At 38.1% G+C, this 19,115-nt stretch overlaps 1 protein-coding gene across 2 annotated transcripts in view; it reads right to left on the bottom strand.

Annotated features, from left to right (window-relative positions):
• Positions 1-19,115, bottom strand: part of DNAAF9 (dynein axonemal assembly factor 9) — a 78,825-nt gene that overhangs the window by 46,585 nt on the left and 13,125 nt on the right. For both annotated transcript variants that reach the window (XR_012652607.1, XM_075044040.1), the window contains exons 3-11: positions 15,048-15,167; positions 14,089-14,213; positions 10,412-10,508; positions 9,031-9,137; positions 6,517-6,594; positions 4,208-4,306; positions 3,548-3,603; positions 2,278-2,413; positions 575-656 (exon numbers count right to left, since the gene is read on the bottom strand). Coding sequence is in view for 1 of the 2 variants with exons in the window: in XM_075044040.1 (XP_074900141.1) it covers positions 575-656; positions 2,278-2,413; positions 3,548-3,603; positions 4,208-4,306; positions 6,517-6,594; positions 9,031-9,137; positions 10,412-10,508; positions 14,089-14,213; positions 15,048-15,167 (900 nt within the window). In the remaining variant the exon portion in view is untranslated. The remainder of the gene's footprint in view (positions 1-574; positions 657-2,277; positions 2,414-3,547; positions 3,604-4,207; positions 4,307-6,516; positions 6,595-9,030; positions 9,138-10,411; positions 10,509-14,088; positions 14,214-15,047; positions 15,168-19,115) is intronic.

Raw genomic sequence — 19,115 nt, 5'->3', positions numbered from 1 at the left:
AAGAAAATTGTTTTTAAAAATTTCACATGGCTTGTTTTTATTAGGGAATACAGCTATTATAACACACTGTATTGGACCCAAACCCGAGCATAAAGGGTAAAAGTCAAAGAGTTTTCTCTACCCTTTTAAGAATCCTCAATTATTTTGTATTAAAAAAAAAAAAAAAAGCAGGCTTATTTGACAACTACCACTTTGAATTACTCCATATTTTTGGGGAGTGTTTTTCTATCAAACTGTATGGAACATGGACTTTAATGTTTATCTTTTAAAAGGCCTGCACACTGAGGTGCTCTCTACCTTCACACTGCATTCTGATGCAAACACAAATACACTTCTTGACCTTTGAATTATTCTTTGCAAATATCTGACAGATTTTCACACATGAAAGTAGGATGTGCAATGGAACAATGTTCTGCTATGATTTCACGCACTGGCTACGAACTACACAGTACCTGCCACTCCGTGGCCTAATGCTCAGCAACGAATCAAAGCCATCTTTTAATCGCTACAAATTTTAAATAATCCAAGAGAATAACTGTCTTAGATTACTGCTTGGTATTTTTACTATACTTACCCAGGAAAGGAATGTGAGTGGTTCCAAAAAAATAGGTCCTTGAGCAAGCCAGAGGTCCCTTTGGAGATACACACTGCACTACCTAGTTGTCAGTATTAATGAGATACAAAAAGACCTTAGTAAAAAAAAATGGTGTAATAATTAACAATAAGCTAAGTTCCCCTTAAGTCTTCTAACCACTGACATACTACAGGAAGTGTACAACACAGACTTAACTGGATTTTAAAAAAGCAACTTACGCTTTCAAAGGTATATTTCACTTTTGACTTGACCTGAATGGTTGAAAGACTTTGGAAAGGAGATGACCTCTGACTTCCGTAAGCGTTAAGCATGTGTTTTCAATTTCCTATGTCAACTGCTCTTTTCATCAAGAAGAAAGTGTCAGGTTCCCATAACTATGCTTGCACTTGGTCTTATTTGCTATTTTCATGACACCCTATTAAAACAGTATCACCTGTAAATAAACCACCTTTTTAAGAAAAATGTCAGAATCCGAGGACAACAGATGGAGCAAGTACATCAGAATAAAACTGTACTTGCATTTTGAAAGATATCAAATGGTCTTAATGGGAATAAGGGGATAAAACACAAATTCAGAAGTGTGTTTACAGAAAGAGGGTTAGACAGAGCAGCAAATGGAGGATGAGATTTCACCGGGGTGCTAAAACAAATCTTTCTCAGGCTTGCGACACATGCAACGTGTCCAGAATACCCACGTCCGTCCATCCATCCCTGAGGCAACTACGCATGAAATGTTGTCATGACAAGATCATAAACTCATTCCCTCAATCATACGTTCACTCCACAAAGACCTGTACTCAACCACATCCACCTCCTCAGCAGCACAGCCTTCGGACTCGCACAACTGACGGACGCTCCCCGAGCCCGTGGAAGTCGGCTACCAGGGAGAACTACACAACGCAATCTGCACGCTACCTCTCCTCCTTCGCTGCGAGTTACCTTCTTGATGCACCCAGCCCAGCCAGCCAGAGGATCTGAATTCCCTGGGGTCGCTTCCCCAGTTACGTCCCCTGCGCGGCAGTGCAACAAGCCATCGACCTCATCATATGTTTTAAAACTAAGCTTTTACTTGAAAATGGAAACAAGTTAATCTTACAACTTGATCTTAACATTGTTTGAACACCAGAAAGATTTTCAGAGTTTCATGAAATGTTCAGCTGCTGAAGCATACACTGAAATTTGGATACACGTAAGTATCCTGTGTCTATTCACAAAGTCATTATCAAAAAAAGGGTCTGTCCATTTCTTTTTAAGAAATGGCTAAATAATTCTGATTGAAATAAAATCTGTGTGTCAGAGTTAAGTACATCATATGCTACCATCACAAAGATTTTCACTTTATGGCTAGGACAAACGTCCTCACAAACAGCAACTCCCTCTCCCCCACCCCACATATTTACAGCACCACAAGTGTTTAAAAACTTGTCTTTTTACAGGGGACAAAATATTTTAACTCATTCAGCAGTCCCTGATGAAACACCCAGTATAGTTTGACTTGGAAAGAGAAAGAAAGGAAGTTTGTTCCTTAAACTGACTGTTAAGGTAACGTATGTTTTTATACGTTACAAAGAACTGGGTATTTAACTCGTGGAAAGTAAGCATTTTAAGGGCACAAAAAATACACAAAGAAAAAGAAAATATACACAGTTTCAAAATATCAGATAACTACTTAAAAGCCTTACCATATGCTTAGCAGTGCTTCCACCAAGGCCAGTGTTTCGAACAAGATGTCCTTCTGATGGAAAATTAAAGTTACCAGAGTTCAAGTTTTCCTTAGTTGAGTGGCTACCAAACAGAACAAAGGGCTGCCGGCTAGGGCTAAGGAGAAAAGAATGTATCACCACCAAAATACTTGAAGAAAACTTACAAACAATAAATTAAATCAAAGCTTTCAAGTCTGATGGACAAACTACTGAATTTCTCATGAAAAAAGTAGGACAAAAAAAAAATTTACTACAGCTGCAGAAAGCTTCTCATTGAAAAGACCAAGTTCCAGAGAAAAAAACAAAAGGCACTCGAGTTAACAAGACTATAATTTCTTTCATATACAAGAACATATCTCAAGGCTGTTCCCCAAATGCTATTAAAAGGGGTTTTTTCCTCTTTTTTTAAAATAAATTGCCTTGAAAAGCTGACTAGTTTAAAATTTACCATCTTGAAAAAAAACCCAAATTACTATATTGGAATTAAACAAAACTATTGTGGTTTTAGTTCTGGCTTTGGGCCCAAGACTCAACTGGAGAGGTCAAGGTTTTTCTTTTCATTATTTAAATGCAAACAACATAGGATGCTGAAAACAATAAAGGACATTGAACTCCACTGTTTAATTTCAAATAAAGAAGAATCTCAAGACACAGTCAGGTAGCTAAGCAACCTTTACTTAGCTCAGAACAGCAGAACGCTCGGTTTTGCTACATATGACAAACAACCTTTCTCTCAGTTAAAATTCTATTCTGAAATAAAATAAAGCTGACCTGTATTGTCCAGCTTATATTGGCTAAAATTTGGGTTTTTAACTGCCCTGCTTTAAGCATTGGTCTTGTGCAATCTGTGACTCATAAAAGTATACTGACCTCTTGAACCATCATATTTTAATTGGTTTTGAGTATCATATAAACAGGACCAACATTTTCAAACATAGCTATGCTGTGTATTGAGTTCATGAGTTTGTTTAGATATCTGACCATGAAGAAATTGATACTAGGATGCACAAGGTGGATGGTTTCAAACATACTGACATTGTATATGTAATAACTACAGCATTAAATCCCATGAAAATTCATCTTATCCTTCCCAGAAGTGCATTTGCATGTTTTTTTTAAATATGCAAAGATGAGATGTGATATACTAAGATGGTCCTAAAAGGACTTATAAGCATTATGGCATCAGAGATATGGAAAGAACGTATCAAGATACTAGTGACACCACAAATTCACAGGGAATGAGTAATACCTGTTATCTGTTATATGGCTTGAGATCATTCCATGACTGAAATAACTTCTGAAGGGCTGTGAAGAATTAAAAACAAAACAACTGATTAACAAGGAAATGAACAGGAAGTGTGATATATTCTCACTATCATTAAGAACAAACCTGAATTGTCCTTCTCGGACAAAGCTCCTGAACTCTCAAAAACTACTTCCAACCTCCATTAAGTCTCATATATGCTTAAAAAGCAACATCCACTACCAAAAATACCATGCTATTTTCACCCATGCTGTATGTTACCATCAGTTACGTTTGGATTTGATATGTGCAACCTCAACTTGTTGGGAAGTGCACATACCAGAGCTTCCACCAAAATGAAAGTCAATCTACCTACAAATAGGGATCTGTTGTGCAGACATAAATCAGCTAAGCTCAATCATCAGTGAACAAACACTCAACTGAATTATACCAGGTAGTCCTAAACCATCATACCATGGATAGGTAAGGTGGGTGGTGAACTTAGAAAAAACAATAGGTTTCTACTCATCAAACATGAAAGGTGAGATGGGGGTAGGGAGAAAACAAAACAAAACAACCACCCCCCCAAAAAACCCCAATGCTCAATACTTATTACTTCTGCATGGATGACACTAGCCTTTCAAAGGATTACTGAAGCAAGCATACCTCCCCCGCCTGAGATTCTGATAGTTCCAGAATGAAGGGAATTTCGGTATCAAAATTAGCAAAAAAGTTGGTCCACTGGTGTTCAAAAATCATTAAATCCTAGAAGAAGAATATCCAACATTACTTACTAAGGCAAGTGTTACACCAGAGAAAGGAAGTCACAGGTTGTACTAAATGAAGACAAATTACTTTAGAACAACTTAGATTAGATTGCACTGTGCAGTATAGAATACAACCTGCCCAATGAAACAGTAAGTACAAGAAAAAGATAAGGACTTTCTGCTGGATGTTAGGGGGTCTTTTTTCAGTGTGTGGTTTTTCGTTTGTTTGTTTGGGGTCCGTTTGGGGTTTTTTTAAGAGAGAGAAGATGCAGAAGAGAGAAAGGGACCAGAGCCCTGCACTACCTGCTTTTAAGCCAAGTACACTGTTTTGAGATCATTCATAACTCAGATCTCATGTTTCCCATAAGACTTCCAAAACAAACACTTGGAGAGATTTAATTTTCAGTTCTTAAATCTGTGTATGGTTCTGCAGTAATTTGTATCTGATGTTAAGTAAGCTTGTGCATAGAAAATGAGGAACAGGGTGGGGAATTTGGGAAGCTCATGGTATGCAAGTGGCAGACAGTCATTTCTTCATCCGCATTTGTAAAAAAAAATGGTAAGTAGAAAAGGAAATATCAGTAACATCTCACTAAAGCAGAATAAAAAAAGGACGATGACTACAGGTAAGTGTTGCATTCAAATTAAAAAAATCAGAGAATCAATAAAAAGAGTGTGCCATGCTGATAAAACAGGAACCTTACAGAACTAGGCAATTTTAAAACACTCTCAAGATTACTTTCAGTTACTTGTCACATACTAACTTGGAAGATGAGAGACATCCTGATTTTAGACAGTGTAGTTTTTCAGATATATATATAACAGGCAAAACCAGAACTATTATTTTAGCAGTGGTGTAAGTATTACACAGTATTTTACTTCAGCCACTTCATTAATGCAGCAATAAATGAAATTTAAAGAATGAATGTTGATGAAATCTTATCAGCCTTCCAGAACATTAATAAAGCCTACATTAGAGCTTTAAAATGAAGGTTAATATTTAGAGGGAGGAACGTATCGCTGGAGAATATTCCAGTCTCAAGCTTTTCATAGAAGCTAAGAACTAAAAGTGCTTTTCTCAATTTTTTGGAACATGCCAATATTGCACAGAAGGTTCTTTTAAATCCCAAGTAGAGGTCAAATCAAAACTTTCTGAAATCAAAGCTGTGTCAACAAAAAAGTATAAACATATACAAGCTTCAAACGTTCTTTAGGATCACCTAACTTCACCCTCACTGAGAAAATCATTTTTCAAATCACCAATTTCTATGAAACCAGAATTGTATGAAAGCCCCCCCCCCCTTTTTTTTTTCTTCAGAAAATCTGAAGCCAACATAACAACAACTTTCAGGTTTAAAACTTCAAAATAGGGTAAGTAAGTCTGTTTCAGGGTAGACTTATCAGGTACAAGAAAAGTCCCAAACATTTCTCTCACTTCCATAGAAAGGGGGAAGTGAAGCACCAGAGAGAGATTATTTAGACTGACAGCCTTGTAAACTGTATGACATTAATTTTCATTACAGCGGTTGACTAAATCACCAAATTGGTGTGAACTACCAGCATTCTATTAATAAAGGATACTTAAATAATACATATTAAAAGCCTATTTTTCTGCCAACTTAGAAATTAATAAAAAATTAACAACAAAATAGTACATACTAATACTCATACACTGCTTTCTTCTCTAGCACTGAGAACAAGCCATCGCATTGAAATGAGGAATCACTTTACACTGTGTTTGTATTTCATAAAGCATCAGGGCAGCCACTGTGTGTCACTGTTACCCACTTAAAGTAGCTACGAAGCAATCCTTAAAGTGTTTCTTCCTGGAAGAATGGCTGTATGTTAAAGCGGATTTTTTTTTGCCCCCCATCGCTCCAAAAGGAGGATTATCACACACAGACATACCAACTTGCTGTACTTTGTACATAGTCCTATGACCTGAAAAATAGTCACACTATTTAGAAAAACTGTTAGGAGAATTTCAGGCAAATTAAGAAATTCAAGGAATCACAGACAAGCTATTTTAATGTTTTGTGGACTTTGTGGTAGTTTTGAGGAAAGGAAAGAGACCTTGCGAACAACAGTATGCAAAGCCAGTAGATTAAGTCCGTAAGCACTATTAAAATCAAACAAAATCACAACAATTTTGCTCTGCAGCTACACTAACAGACTAGTAGCTGATGCAGAGTATTTCACCTGCATTACCTCAAAGAGCAAGTCCTCCAAGGAAACAGGATCCATTTTGCTGTATGTCTTCCATAAGTCAACACTGACATCCATTAACTGAAAAAGATTTTAAAACACACTTCTGTGAAAAACACCATGAAGAATGCGAAAGATTCAGGTTTAAGCCACACTGAAACACACTTGCAGCACACTGCCCAGCCTAAGTCCTCCTTAATTCTGAATTACACTACTGGTTACAAAAGAATTGACCAGATTCAAGCGTTCTGGATGCTTCAGAGACTCATCTCCTCAAGCGAGGGTTTAAAGTATGTGCAAAGTTCTGCTTGCAGCTTTCAAAAAATCATTTCACAAGGTTTTTCAAATTGAGTTAATAGCAAAGAATAGTATCAGCTTGTGCAAGCAAAAGGGAAAGATCAGTTTTCTGAGAAGACAGACAAGAAGCAGACTCCACGGTTACTTATCCCACGCACCAGCCAATTCTTGCTGTAAGCATAATGTAAATTTAGGCTAAGCTAGTTTAACTTAGCAATTTGCAATACCTTCTCCCAGTAGTAAGATGATGCATATAAGAACAGTATTCAAAATATATTCTTAAGGGACACTTGTATCTGAATAATTTCTGCATTTACAGGGATCCCCACCACACACTTAATTAAAAAATGCAACACTGACTGGAATTTTCTTAAACCATTGCTTTACAGTTATTCCAGTTACTCATATTATTAGATACAGCAGTAATGACTTCCCAGACATCACTTCCATTCACTTAACAGTACAGTAAATTCTCTGGATTACAGCACCTTGAGCAACTCTTGACTTCTGTAGTAAGAGAGCAACAGCCCTTAAAACACTGCACAAAAAAAATGAACGTTATCATCATTAGATTATCTTCAAATCTAACAGCATAGAACGCACAGCAAAGGGAAAGTCAGTCTGAGGAGCTAAAAATGCACAGAGAGTTCCCCCTTTTAATAATGGCAGAAGTATTCATTTATAGATCATTTACAGTGATCCCAAATGTACTTCCTCCCATAGATTGGTTTTTCCTCCCCATCTGTGGCATATAGCAGCTGCCTAACATATAACCATGCATAAACAGTTACGTAAGTAGTTAAGAATGTCACTTCCCACTTGAAACCCCCTTATGACTTTAAGGAGGAAGAAAGCAAGAACTCAAACTGGAACTGGCTGAACTGCCAGAGCCAACATGCTTACTCTTAAACCAGATACCGAGAATTTTCATTGCTCCTTTTTAAATCTGCAAGAGTGCTATTAAGACAGTATCAACTCCCACAATGAAATAGCAGAGGCTCTGTCTTTACAAAGTCATTGCACACTGTTTCTACACATTTTCTCAAAGCCTCTATGGATTCATGAAATGAATTGGCAAGGGCAGTTAAAGACCCAAACAACTCCTGAATTCACAGTCAAATTTTCATTGACTCATTTCAGACATCAAGCAGGGCTATTGATACTTAGGCAGACATCCACAAGGATGCTCATCTACTTGCACTTTGTATTTAATGGTTTTTACAGATTCACACAGCAAGATGATTACAGTACTAGTGATGGAATGAAGAAAGAAAAAGGATGAAAAAAGGTATCAGTGGGAAGAGTACAGTGCTCAGAGAAAGGCACTCTTGAACTCACATAATAGATTTTTGAGCAAGTATGTACAGTACTACATGTGATAAGACTTTAACAATGGTACTATTAATTCCTTGGGTTTTTTCCAGTTGTCAGAAGTCAAAGAACATTGTGGCTGTAAAAATAGAGGAGTGACAAGAAAAACAGGACATCTGCATTTCTGTGGCAGAGGTCCAAGAAAATTTAAATAAAAGAAGCTTCAAACAAGTACATAAATACAAAGCTGTGCTCTGAAGATGCTGTTAGAGTATATTTAATAATAGGCAAATCCAATGACAAAAGTTGCTCAGAGTGGAACAGCAAATCATTATTAAAACTAGGAGCACCATTCAAAATCTTGACTGTTGCCCTATTCAGCAGGCTATGACAACCCAAGAATATACAACGTTGGTGAGAAAAGTAGATGCATCTCTTGTGTCAAACCCAGTGACCCAAGAAATACAGTCACTTCTGATTTTCTCAGTTCGCTTCAAGGTATTTGTCACTAACCAGTTTCTCCTGCAAAGCTCCTGAAGATCTACACCCATCTAGCAGAGTTAAAAAAAAGTGGTTTTGTTATTGCTAGAGGAGGCTCTAGAAGATAAGCAAGAAAGTTTTAAATCACAGCAGTGAGGCTGAGGGGGAACCAAACAATCATGGTTTATCCAGGACAGAGTGCTGTGTAGCTCATAACAGTTTCTCAGCAAGACGGTGGTGTCTCCATCCTTGCACATTCAAAATTCAGCTTCATAAGAGCCTGAAAAACTTCATCCAACTTAGAAGCTCACTTGAGTGAGGAGTCAGAACCAGATGATCTCAAAAGGTACTTTCCAACAGAAAAAACTCCATGATTCAATTTCTGCTTCAGAATGGAAATGGAAGAAAATGAAAAATGTAACTACTTACTTCATATTTCATTGTAAAGAAGCCATCACCCCCAATTCCTTCCAGCGCAAAAGCCTGCACTATTGGCCACTTTTCAACAATGAACATATCAAATATCTGTAGATGACCTGCAAAAGAAATGTTTCATAGAGACATTCTCTCACAAATACTAGCAGTTTAACTTTCTATGAGATCTTAAGAGTTGTTCCGAGATTCTAATAAAGGATGACAATTTTCCTGTCTTTGTACAACTTGAAATCTGCAATTGAAAAAACTTTTTTTGTTAAGACGGTAGCTTTTAGAAACTCCTTTCTCTACACCCCAAATTTTGCCCGTTTTTTCCAGCTATTGGTCTAGTAAAGGATATTGTGTCTCCTTACAAATTTCATTCTAAGACCATTAGTAATTGTGCCCTTTAAAATTCAAGATAATAAACAGGAAGCTTTGTTTACTCTAATTTCTTCAAATATTTGGCCTTAATTAAAATACTGTCAACATAATCCCCATGTTAATCAGAATTTTAAGTTGGTGTAGATGACAACTATTCAGCCTGGTACTCATCAGTGAAGCTGTAAGCCATCTGAAGTGAAGTGTGGTTATCATCCTTAATCTACACACCTTCTTTAGATACTTCCTAACAAAGAACCACCATCCTTCCCCCATGCCCTGACCCATTAATGATTTTCCAGGCAGTCAGAGCATGTCATTCTTTCCTCAAGAGAAGCAATGAAGAATTAGGAATTAAAAAAAAAAAGAAAAACAAACTCAACCAAAAAAAAACAAACCCCTGAATTAGCTTGGTTTGAACATATATGGTTCAAAAATAGAAAGCTTTTTTTTTTTTGTTTGCCTCTCACCTACTGTACTAGGGAGCAAAACCCCCACATGCTTATGCTGCACAGTGAAGTACATGCGCCGCATTACTTCTGCATTATTCACTGTTGGGGATACTGCAAAGTACACTTTACCAAACAATGTAAGATTACGTTGTTCAGGCTGCAAGGCTGGCTACCGATCATAACAGGAAGTCATGCAGTCCAGTTTTTTCAGTGCTAAAAAAGGAAAACTTGCATAACGAAATGTTTAATTTTTCCTTACATAAAGAAGTATTTATCTGGAGCTCCCATCTGAACAGAGAACTTCTGTAGCAGCAGAACACACTTCTCTGAATGCAAATTACTTCTTTGCCTCACGCTGTGAGCATTCACACTCTTCAGATGAAGTCTAAGGGCTTACATTTTTCAGAAAGAAATCCAACTCAAGTGAAAAGAGGCTAAAAGGAAACTACTGATGTATTAATCCTTATTTTCTTACCAAAGGCAAGGAAATCTTCATTCCCTGAACTGCATGACTTGCATGCTGCAAAACACTTACACTATAAGCATAAAACAAGCTAACCTACCTTGGCAGCTGTATGGAATACCAATGCGACTGCAATCTCGAACCATGTCTACAAAGCTGGAAATTTTGAATTCCTCTGCAGCTTCTTCATCTTCATACTGAAAGAAGTTGTTTAAAATAAAATTTGATAAGGCATGCCTAATTTGATTGTCAGTTTTGCTCTAAAGAGAATATGTATTCTACCGTTTTAATTCCATAGCAAATGTCATGTAATCCACTAAAATATTACCTACAGCCTCCAGAAGTTAAAGAACCTCTTGAGTCTCTATATTTTGGAAACTCCACCATGGCAGTGATGTATTCAAGCCAATGGAAAATTCTTTAAAAATCAAACTTCAGAGCAAGGTTTTTAATAAGATTATAGAAAGACATAATTATACACTTAATTTTCAGCTTTCAGTGAAGTCTTTCAACATCATCTACTAGATTCTGGACAATTTTCAAACAATAAAAGATATTTTGACAATACCAACTGATGTGCCACAAAAAACTGGCCGCTGAGGAAAAAAAATAAAGTATTACCAGCCTAACAACACTAAACCAGGAAAGCCAACTGACAAGATATGCCTCAGGTCACAGAACAAGCAATGAGAACCAATTTCTGTCTGAGGGAGAGGTATATGTAGGAAAAGGAAGAGGAAAGAAGAGGAGACACCACCATGCAACACCATCTTGCTGTTTCACACTAGTAGCAGACTGAAGTTGTCAGAAAAAATAAAAACTAGACCGAAGAGATAAATCACACAAAAATCATTTTTTTAACAGAACAAAAACCTAAAAATGCTCTCTGATTTTTATCTGAAAAGGTACAGTTTAGCAGCAAGTCTGAAACCAACAGGCCTAGCCCTGCTGGGTACTTCAAGAGTCACTTGCTTTCTGGAGCAAGATCAGAAGGCAGTAGTGTTTTGTCTTTTTTTTTTTTTTTTTTTTTTTTTTTTTTTTTTTTTTATGTACAGTGCTCTGAACTTAATATCAAGGTAAATTACGTGATTATGAACTTTTTGTATATAGCTCTTGTAAGCTTCAGGGTACACCCAACAAATTTATTTTAAGAACAAGTTCTTTTAAGACAAGCCTGAATTTAAGATGCAGCCCAAGTTCCTCCATGATGTGTTCTTTCTTCAATCCCAGGAAGCCAGATCAAAGTTTCAGTTCAAAGCCAAGCCCCAAACAACTGCCAGTTTCTCAAGACTTAAAATGCCATTAGAATAAGAACTTGGGTTTTGGCAGGGTGCTAAAGGCTTGCTCACTATCTGCTATTGCAGGTATAAATACAGCCCGTTCCATAAACAGTACCGTCACGACACCGAGAAAGCTTATCCAGTATGCATCAAATTTCAGTACTTTATCTTGCTTGGCCATTTTGAAAATGGGTATTCTTTATTAATATGTTTTTTCTCCCAGTAACCAGGATATTCACTTAAATTCCTATGGTCTACTTAAAGGCAAGTAGGAAAGAAGAAAGGAAGGAGATGCTGTAGGTTTTCCAGGTTCATCAAGAGCTGCACAGAGCCAGGTATGGCATTGCTTGCTTTATTTCCAAAACTCTTGAGCTTTTTTGGCTTCATTTTTACACAAGCAAGCAAAAGTTATTTCTATCGCTGAAAAGAAGAAAAAAAATGCTTAAAAGCTACCACAGGCAATCCTCCTGTAAACAGGATGCACTTAAAGCCTGACACAGCAACAGTTTTTTTGTTTCTCTTTCAGAAGCAATCTAGGAAACTGGCAATTCTTATACATTAGAAATGTGACTGAAGTGCATCGCTCAGGTCATTCACATGAAACAGCAATGAAGTAAACTTTATACTTTCAGCTTCAGAAATCAAACTTTTCCATTCATTTCCACAGACAGCAAGGCATATGGTTTACCTTTCTGGTTACACCCTTATTTCAAGCCAGTACTGTGTGATTAAGGTTACTACTTAGCACGATAAGTCATATAAAAGCCCATAAGCAGATGCAGCTTAAAATTCAATAGCTGAGACTGCAGTTGTACTAGCAATACTGTGTTAAGAACTACTCTACTCTTGATTCCAAAATGCATGTGTTTTACCACCATTAGGTATGCTTCAAGATTTGCCCTTTCAATAGGAATTTTGGCAACAGAAAAACCTTATGAAGCCAGGCTTTAGATTTTGCTACAGCATGCTTTAACCTTAGCTCAGCTGTTTACATCTTAACACAAAGTAATTATCCCCCTCTAAGCAGCACTCATGGGATGGTATCTAGAACACTGTATCAAGTTATGGGACCCACATACAATGGACACTGACAAACTGGAGCAAGTTCAGTGGAGGGCCACCACGATGATCAGTGGGTTGGAATGCTTGTCCTACAGGGAAAGACCCACGCTTGTTCAGCCTAGGGAAGGCAATGGCTGGACCTCATAGCTGCCATCCAGCTCCCACAATAATGTTACTGAGATGGTGAAGCCAGGGTCGCCACAGCGGTCTGCAGTTGCAGGACGCATGGCAAAAGGCACGATTTAAAAGAAGAGAGGTTCAGATTGGATAAAAGGAAATACTTTTTCACTATTAGGACAGTCAGGTAATGGAGCAGATAGCCAAGAGTTCTGCAGTCATCATCCTTGGACACTTTCAACATCCAGCTGCAAAAAACCTCAAGTAACCTGATCTGACCTCATCGCTAAGCCTGCCTTAAGCAGGAGGTAGGACAAGATGATCTCCAGTGCTCCCTTCTAACCTGAATTATTTCATAATTCTGTGATCTGAACTATCAGCCAGCCACATAAAAAAAAACAAGCAGTCTATCATAAGCCCCATTGCTTTTAAGCTGGAAACTCAAGGGAACAAAGGGTTTCTCTCCCTACCCTCCCCACTCATTCTTCCACCAGCTTCACGCATTGACATTGCAGGCTCCTAACCCACTCCCTTCAGAATTCAGTGTAATTCTAATTTAGAAAAGGAACTACAAAGAACTGAACGGGGTCGGTGGGGCGGGGGGCCCGGAGAGAAGCTTCTCATGATGGCATTTAGGAAGAAGCATTTCCAGTCTCAAATGCAATAAAGGGTTCTTATACTACACCTAGACAAACAGTATTTTCATTTTTGGCTCCTCTAAGAGTACTTCACCATGATAAACACAGCTTTTCTAAGAATACCTTGACTTCTAAATGCAAGATGAAACTCACATCACTCACACAGTCCAGTGAAAGAGAGGTTAATAGCTCTTGAAAGGAAGACTTGAAAGTCAAAGTGAAAATACATAATGAAGTTTCTTGATTTTATATGGCTTACTAAACCAATCTTTTCTAGTATTCTAAAACTATTGGCAAACAACGCGTTAAAACACCGCTTTGGTAGCAAATAAGGCCATCATTGGAAATCTCAGTGTTGACTGTGGTACTTGATTCAGATTCTTCATTTCTCACAACCCACATGTTTTTCCTCATTAAAAGATCATTGACTCATGTCAAAACAATAGTAATTAGTGGGAGAGGGGAGCAATTTGTCTTCATGCTCCAACAAACACAAAGTATTAAAAGCATATTCTTCTCGCACACATTAGCAAAATGATTAATACCCATATATATACGCAGATTACTCCCCTGCTGAGTATGAAAAAGAAGAAAAGACTTCTGTAAGGAATGTTAAAAAAAAGTTCCACATTGAATGTCAGTTCATTAGCAATTCTCATCTGCATTCGTTTTCCACTTACCTCATTTTCAGTTAGACAGTGAAAATGCAAGTTCCTCCAGTACGCCACATATGGCAAAAGATGATTATAATTCACAGGGTTACAGTACAGATGGACACTGTCACGTTTTATTAATATGATTATATCTGCAACAAGCAGAACAAATATTATTCCAGCATCAAGACTCCATACAGAGAAGAATCATATGGGCACAAAGAAACACCCACAGAAACTGTATAGAAAACACTTTTCGTATAATGCACCTCATTAAAAAAAAAAAAACTGTTTAACTACTTGAATACACAATCATTCCTCACTTTTAAAAAAAGAAACAGTTGGCAGCCATATACAGTTCCAAGTACAACAGTACTTCTTACTGTTCCAAACAACTGTGGGTTTATTCTGAAGGCTTGCAAAGAACTTGCATCAGCCTGTCCTTTGAAAAGCCAAGACTGTCAGCGATGAGTCCTTACAGAGCACTTAAAAACTGTAAACTATAGTTGCTCTTGCCTGATACTACATCAAAAGGTTGCTCCAACTAAAAACTAGCACTACAGCTTATGGGGTAGGTATTCAAAGTTTCATGCAAATAAGGGAATAATAATCTATGATCATGGTGATTGGCCACCTTCCAAATATTACAAAAGTGAGTTACTATGTTCAAGTAAAAAAGAGTTAAAGTATTTTAGAACTCCAGAGGTGTGATCACACAATAATTGATAACACATGTACATACATACCATGGCTGAACTCGGACTCCTCATAATGGGCTGCATTTGTTTAGGTTTAGAACATTTTGGGGAACGTGTTTAAAAACAAGAGTTCTTCAGCAGAGTTTTTAAGAACTGTTTTTCAGGTGTGTATACACACAACTACAGACTTACAGACTTTTTTTTTTTTTTGAGGTATGCCCCTTTTCCTGCTCACCCTCCCTCCAGAGAAACTGAAGAATAGGTAAAATTGCTGAGTACGCTACTCACCATCAAGAACTTCTTCAGGAAACCCAGTTCTTTCAAAGTCGTTGTTATTCTGGTTATACAACCCAAAAAGCAGATAGTTTGCCAGTTCCCTGCAACCTTCATTGTACCGACTATCTATTCCTGCAAAAGCAAAACCATATGTGAAGTGTTATGCGTCCTAACATTGTACACCTGAAAAGTTTGGTTTCATCCCTAATAAGAAAACTTTAAAACAGGAGTATTAACTCAACTCCCTCACATAGTTGGTGGGCCCTTATGCCTGTTGAACATACTGGGAAAACAGGGTAGGGAAAAAGGAGTTTTTGCAAGTTCATTGCCACACATAGTTATTCCACTCTTGACCTTAATCCACAGGCATTGCTTAAAAAAAATAAGTCTAGTTTTCTGCAGTGCTCTGCATCGACAAAAGTTCAATTTTATCTAGTAATTCAAACTTAAACATCTGTCTGTATGCAGTATGCATTCTAATTAATATGTTCTTGATTGAAGCTTCCTAACAAACTAATCCTGTGACCTAAATCTCCTGCTTTAGAATACATGATTAAACATTATCTTATCAGTATTATAGTGCAATCCCTGAGTCACCAGAAAGCCAGTGCGGACTTCTAACAAATCACGAAAAGATATTCTGACAAAACATATGGTATACGAACAACTTCCAAGGAAAGCCTTTTCCGGTCCTTGGGAAAATAAAATTAAAACAATCGAAGATCTGGAGCATGAAGAGATAGAAGATAAATACAAGGAGAAAGGAAACAGGCCACAGATTTAGGAAATGTTTTAATCTCTCTTAAAGACAGTCACAGTCAAAATTCCTAATTCTACTGTAATAAATCAAGTTTTCTCCACAAGTAAAACTATGCATGAAGAAGCATCCTTGACATCCAAACATGACAGAGGCCACCAGTCTTGACTGTTACAAAACTTCTCATAAAGACTAACATCAAGTTTTCCTACCAAGTTATATTAGGGTACAGCTGGAAGGTTGCCAACAAAACAAGATTTGTTACTACTGTCCAAAGGAGAGATCAGTACACTGATAATGTAATAACACAGCCTGGATGTCTGGGTTTCAGAACTTGCATCGGAAACCAAACTACTCAAGAGTCACCCGAACTTAACAGAAATTGGAACAAACCCTAGGTTCTCCCAATTATTTTCCTTTTTTTATGTTACACTTCAGCTTTAAAGTGCTAACAAGATGCCGTGTCTGCATCCAGCTACTGAATCCCACATCTTAATAAACTCCCTTGTTTGCTTAGTAACTGGCCTTTGGATAGATCATGTATATTCCAAGGTATCTGACATCTGATGTAAGGCTACAGAAGAGACAAATTCAAATCACTTTAAATTGTGCTGAAGCTATGAACCTCTGTAGCACTGCTCCCCGCTCATGGCTTCATGGTTATTACCACCAATAACACACTATAGCATTGCATTCCTCGAACTGTGTGGGGAAAGGGGGAAGCTGCATCACACCTGCCCCAGCTTTCTCAGTCCTCAAAAATCTTTCCTACCACAATCTCTGAATCCTCATTCCTCTGCTATCTAGCTTCTAGCACTGATCTCCCATTCATATACATATGACCTTGGACCATGCTCTTTTTAACAAGTCACAATTCTGTGGGTTAGGAGGCATCCCTTGACAAAGGGAGTATCAAGAGCTTTAGGAGTCAATCTGTAACTCGGATCATGGCATCGATAAGACTCAGCTAAAGAATGCTCAGACCCAGTCACTCATTTCCCCCCGCTGCTGCAATGTTCTGTCTTTGCTGTGCCAATAATTTCCTGCATAACCAGATTGCCCTGGATCTGGGAACTCAGAGAGAGCGCGCAACAGAGGGAGGAGAGAGAACACACTGTCTCTCTTAATTTACATTTCCAGCCCCATGAAAGCAGGCATACCGATGTAATATAGAATTCAATGGGACTCCACACACTAATACCGGTACCAAAGTCCCTGTCTCCAGGTGGGATTTTAGTTACAATCAAGTGTGGAGACTCCATTCTTCCAGGAAGCAACCGTCCCATTGTTCTAGGGAACTCCATTTAAACGTAATCAGTCTCCTTGAAACCAGCTATAGCCTTAGAAAGCTAGCACACACAATGTCCTGAAGATAATCTGTTTTACTGATTATTTGCCTAACTAAGGCAACTTTTGAAGGCAATCAGATGAGCAAAAATCTAGCACAAAGTAGGAGTTAGGATACTCCCTTTCAGTGACAGCAAGATGTTAGATCAGTTGGTCTGCAAGCAGCATTACTTATGTTTTGTAAGCAAACATCACCTATCACATCAAATGTTAATCTCACAGGACGCCCTCAACTACAGGCCAAACAGCATGGATGAAAGCGGCCATGGCATTTGCACTTTTTCTTATCAGGCTCATTGCTAGGGTCTCCAAAGCCTAAGGTGGTGTGCTCAGGGACGGGCTAACAGAATAACACATAGTGAAACAGAAGAACAAACAGATGATTATAACATCTAGAAGATCAGAAGAAAAATGAGAAACTGTCCTCATAAAAAGTTGTCACCATCACTTGAAGAGTTTGATGTTTTATCTGGGTGCACCAGCTCTTCAGGTTTGAAGCAGAGATCTTCAAAGCTAAACACCAAAACCCTCCTTCTTCCATTAATGACAGAAGGAGGGGAAGAGAAGACAAAAATATGTTAACAAGGGGGGGGGGCTTAACTCTTATAACAGAGGACATGGGTGAATTTATTGCTTGCAGAGCTCTGACAGGCTAGCAGGCAAGGCATTAGCTTACCATAAAACCATTAACTCTGCAGAATACTTGGGGTTTGTGGTTTTGGTTTTTTGTTGTTGTTGTTGTTTTGTGGGGTTTTTTAAGTATCCTGTACAGACAGGAGCTTTCATACTAAGGCTTTAATACTATCCTACAGAAACATAGGGAGTTACATGAACAGATACAGTTAGCGGAAAATAAACAGGAAGTGAAACAATGACAAAGATAAGATACCTCCAGAAAGCATATGAGTCCTCCTCAACAGAACAATAGGGAAAGCTATTAATTAGGAAACCCCCACGCTTGTCTCCAGCTGAGCTGGGAGTTTAGTAACTCCCAGCCTGTTCCCAACTCATGACAAGGGTGTAGTTAGACAATGACTCAGTCTAACTCAGTCTAATGGCCCAAAGAGCCATTCCTGCTCCTTCTCCTGTAGTCAGTGCTCATCTGACCTCTCAGCAAGCTGATTCACTTTGCTAAATTGGCAGAAAACTAGTCTGGCCAAACATGGATGGGAGGCGGGGGGAGGAAGTAAAAAAAGAAAAAAAAAATCTGTCTGCTCAGTAGGATGAAGTGGGTGCAAGATATCAAACAACCACCAGCACTGATGCAAAAATGCATGTGGGGATAAAAGAGAGGAAAGGAAAGAGGAGCAGTCTGAGACTCCCCTTTTGTGCAGCAAAAAGTATTCAGCTCAACCATCTCCTGTATCTGTGATTTCACAGTTGCTAAGCTGACATAAACATAGCCGACAGGTAAAAACTTCTGCTTTTTGTCCCAGCCATGCACTTCTGACATGCCCTTGAGGATCAAAACAAAGAACAGTTGTTCCATAACACACTGAACAGCCATGTGAGCACTAGGGACACCAGGGAGGTAGCAGGAAGGTGAGGCTGGAGAAAATGGACAGATCACCTTTAGACGTGTGTTCAAAACCAACATGCAGTTGTGGAACTGCCATCAGAAGTGGCACAATAATCATTAAAATAGTCTCTATTTGGAAGGAAATAGGATGAACAATGAATGCAATGTAATAAATGCTGGTGAGGTTTCTCCCACATACGAAGAGCAAGAGCTCTGTGTAGGATGGATATAATGGAGGAAAAAAAAGACATCTAAAAAAGTAGGTAGTAATACATGTACAGAAAAAAGATAAAATAAAGATTTACTGGTACAGCCTCTAAAGTATTCCTATCCTCTTCAGGGAGAATAAAAAGTAAATGTCAAAGTCTGTAAAAAATTTAGCTTATCTATGCTGACCTGTGAAACAGTTTGTCTACAATCAGAACACCCACAACTACAGTCAGATTTATGGTCATAC

This window comes from Buteo buteo, chromosome 1 (assembly GCF_964188355.1).
Source record: "Buteo buteo chromosome 1, bButBut1.hap1.1, whole genome shotgun sequence".
Classification (NCBI taxonomy): Eukaryota; Metazoa; Chordata; class Aves; order Accipitriformes; family Accipitridae; genus Buteo; species Buteo buteo.
This window is presented reverse-complemented; position numbering and strand designations above follow the sequence as displayed.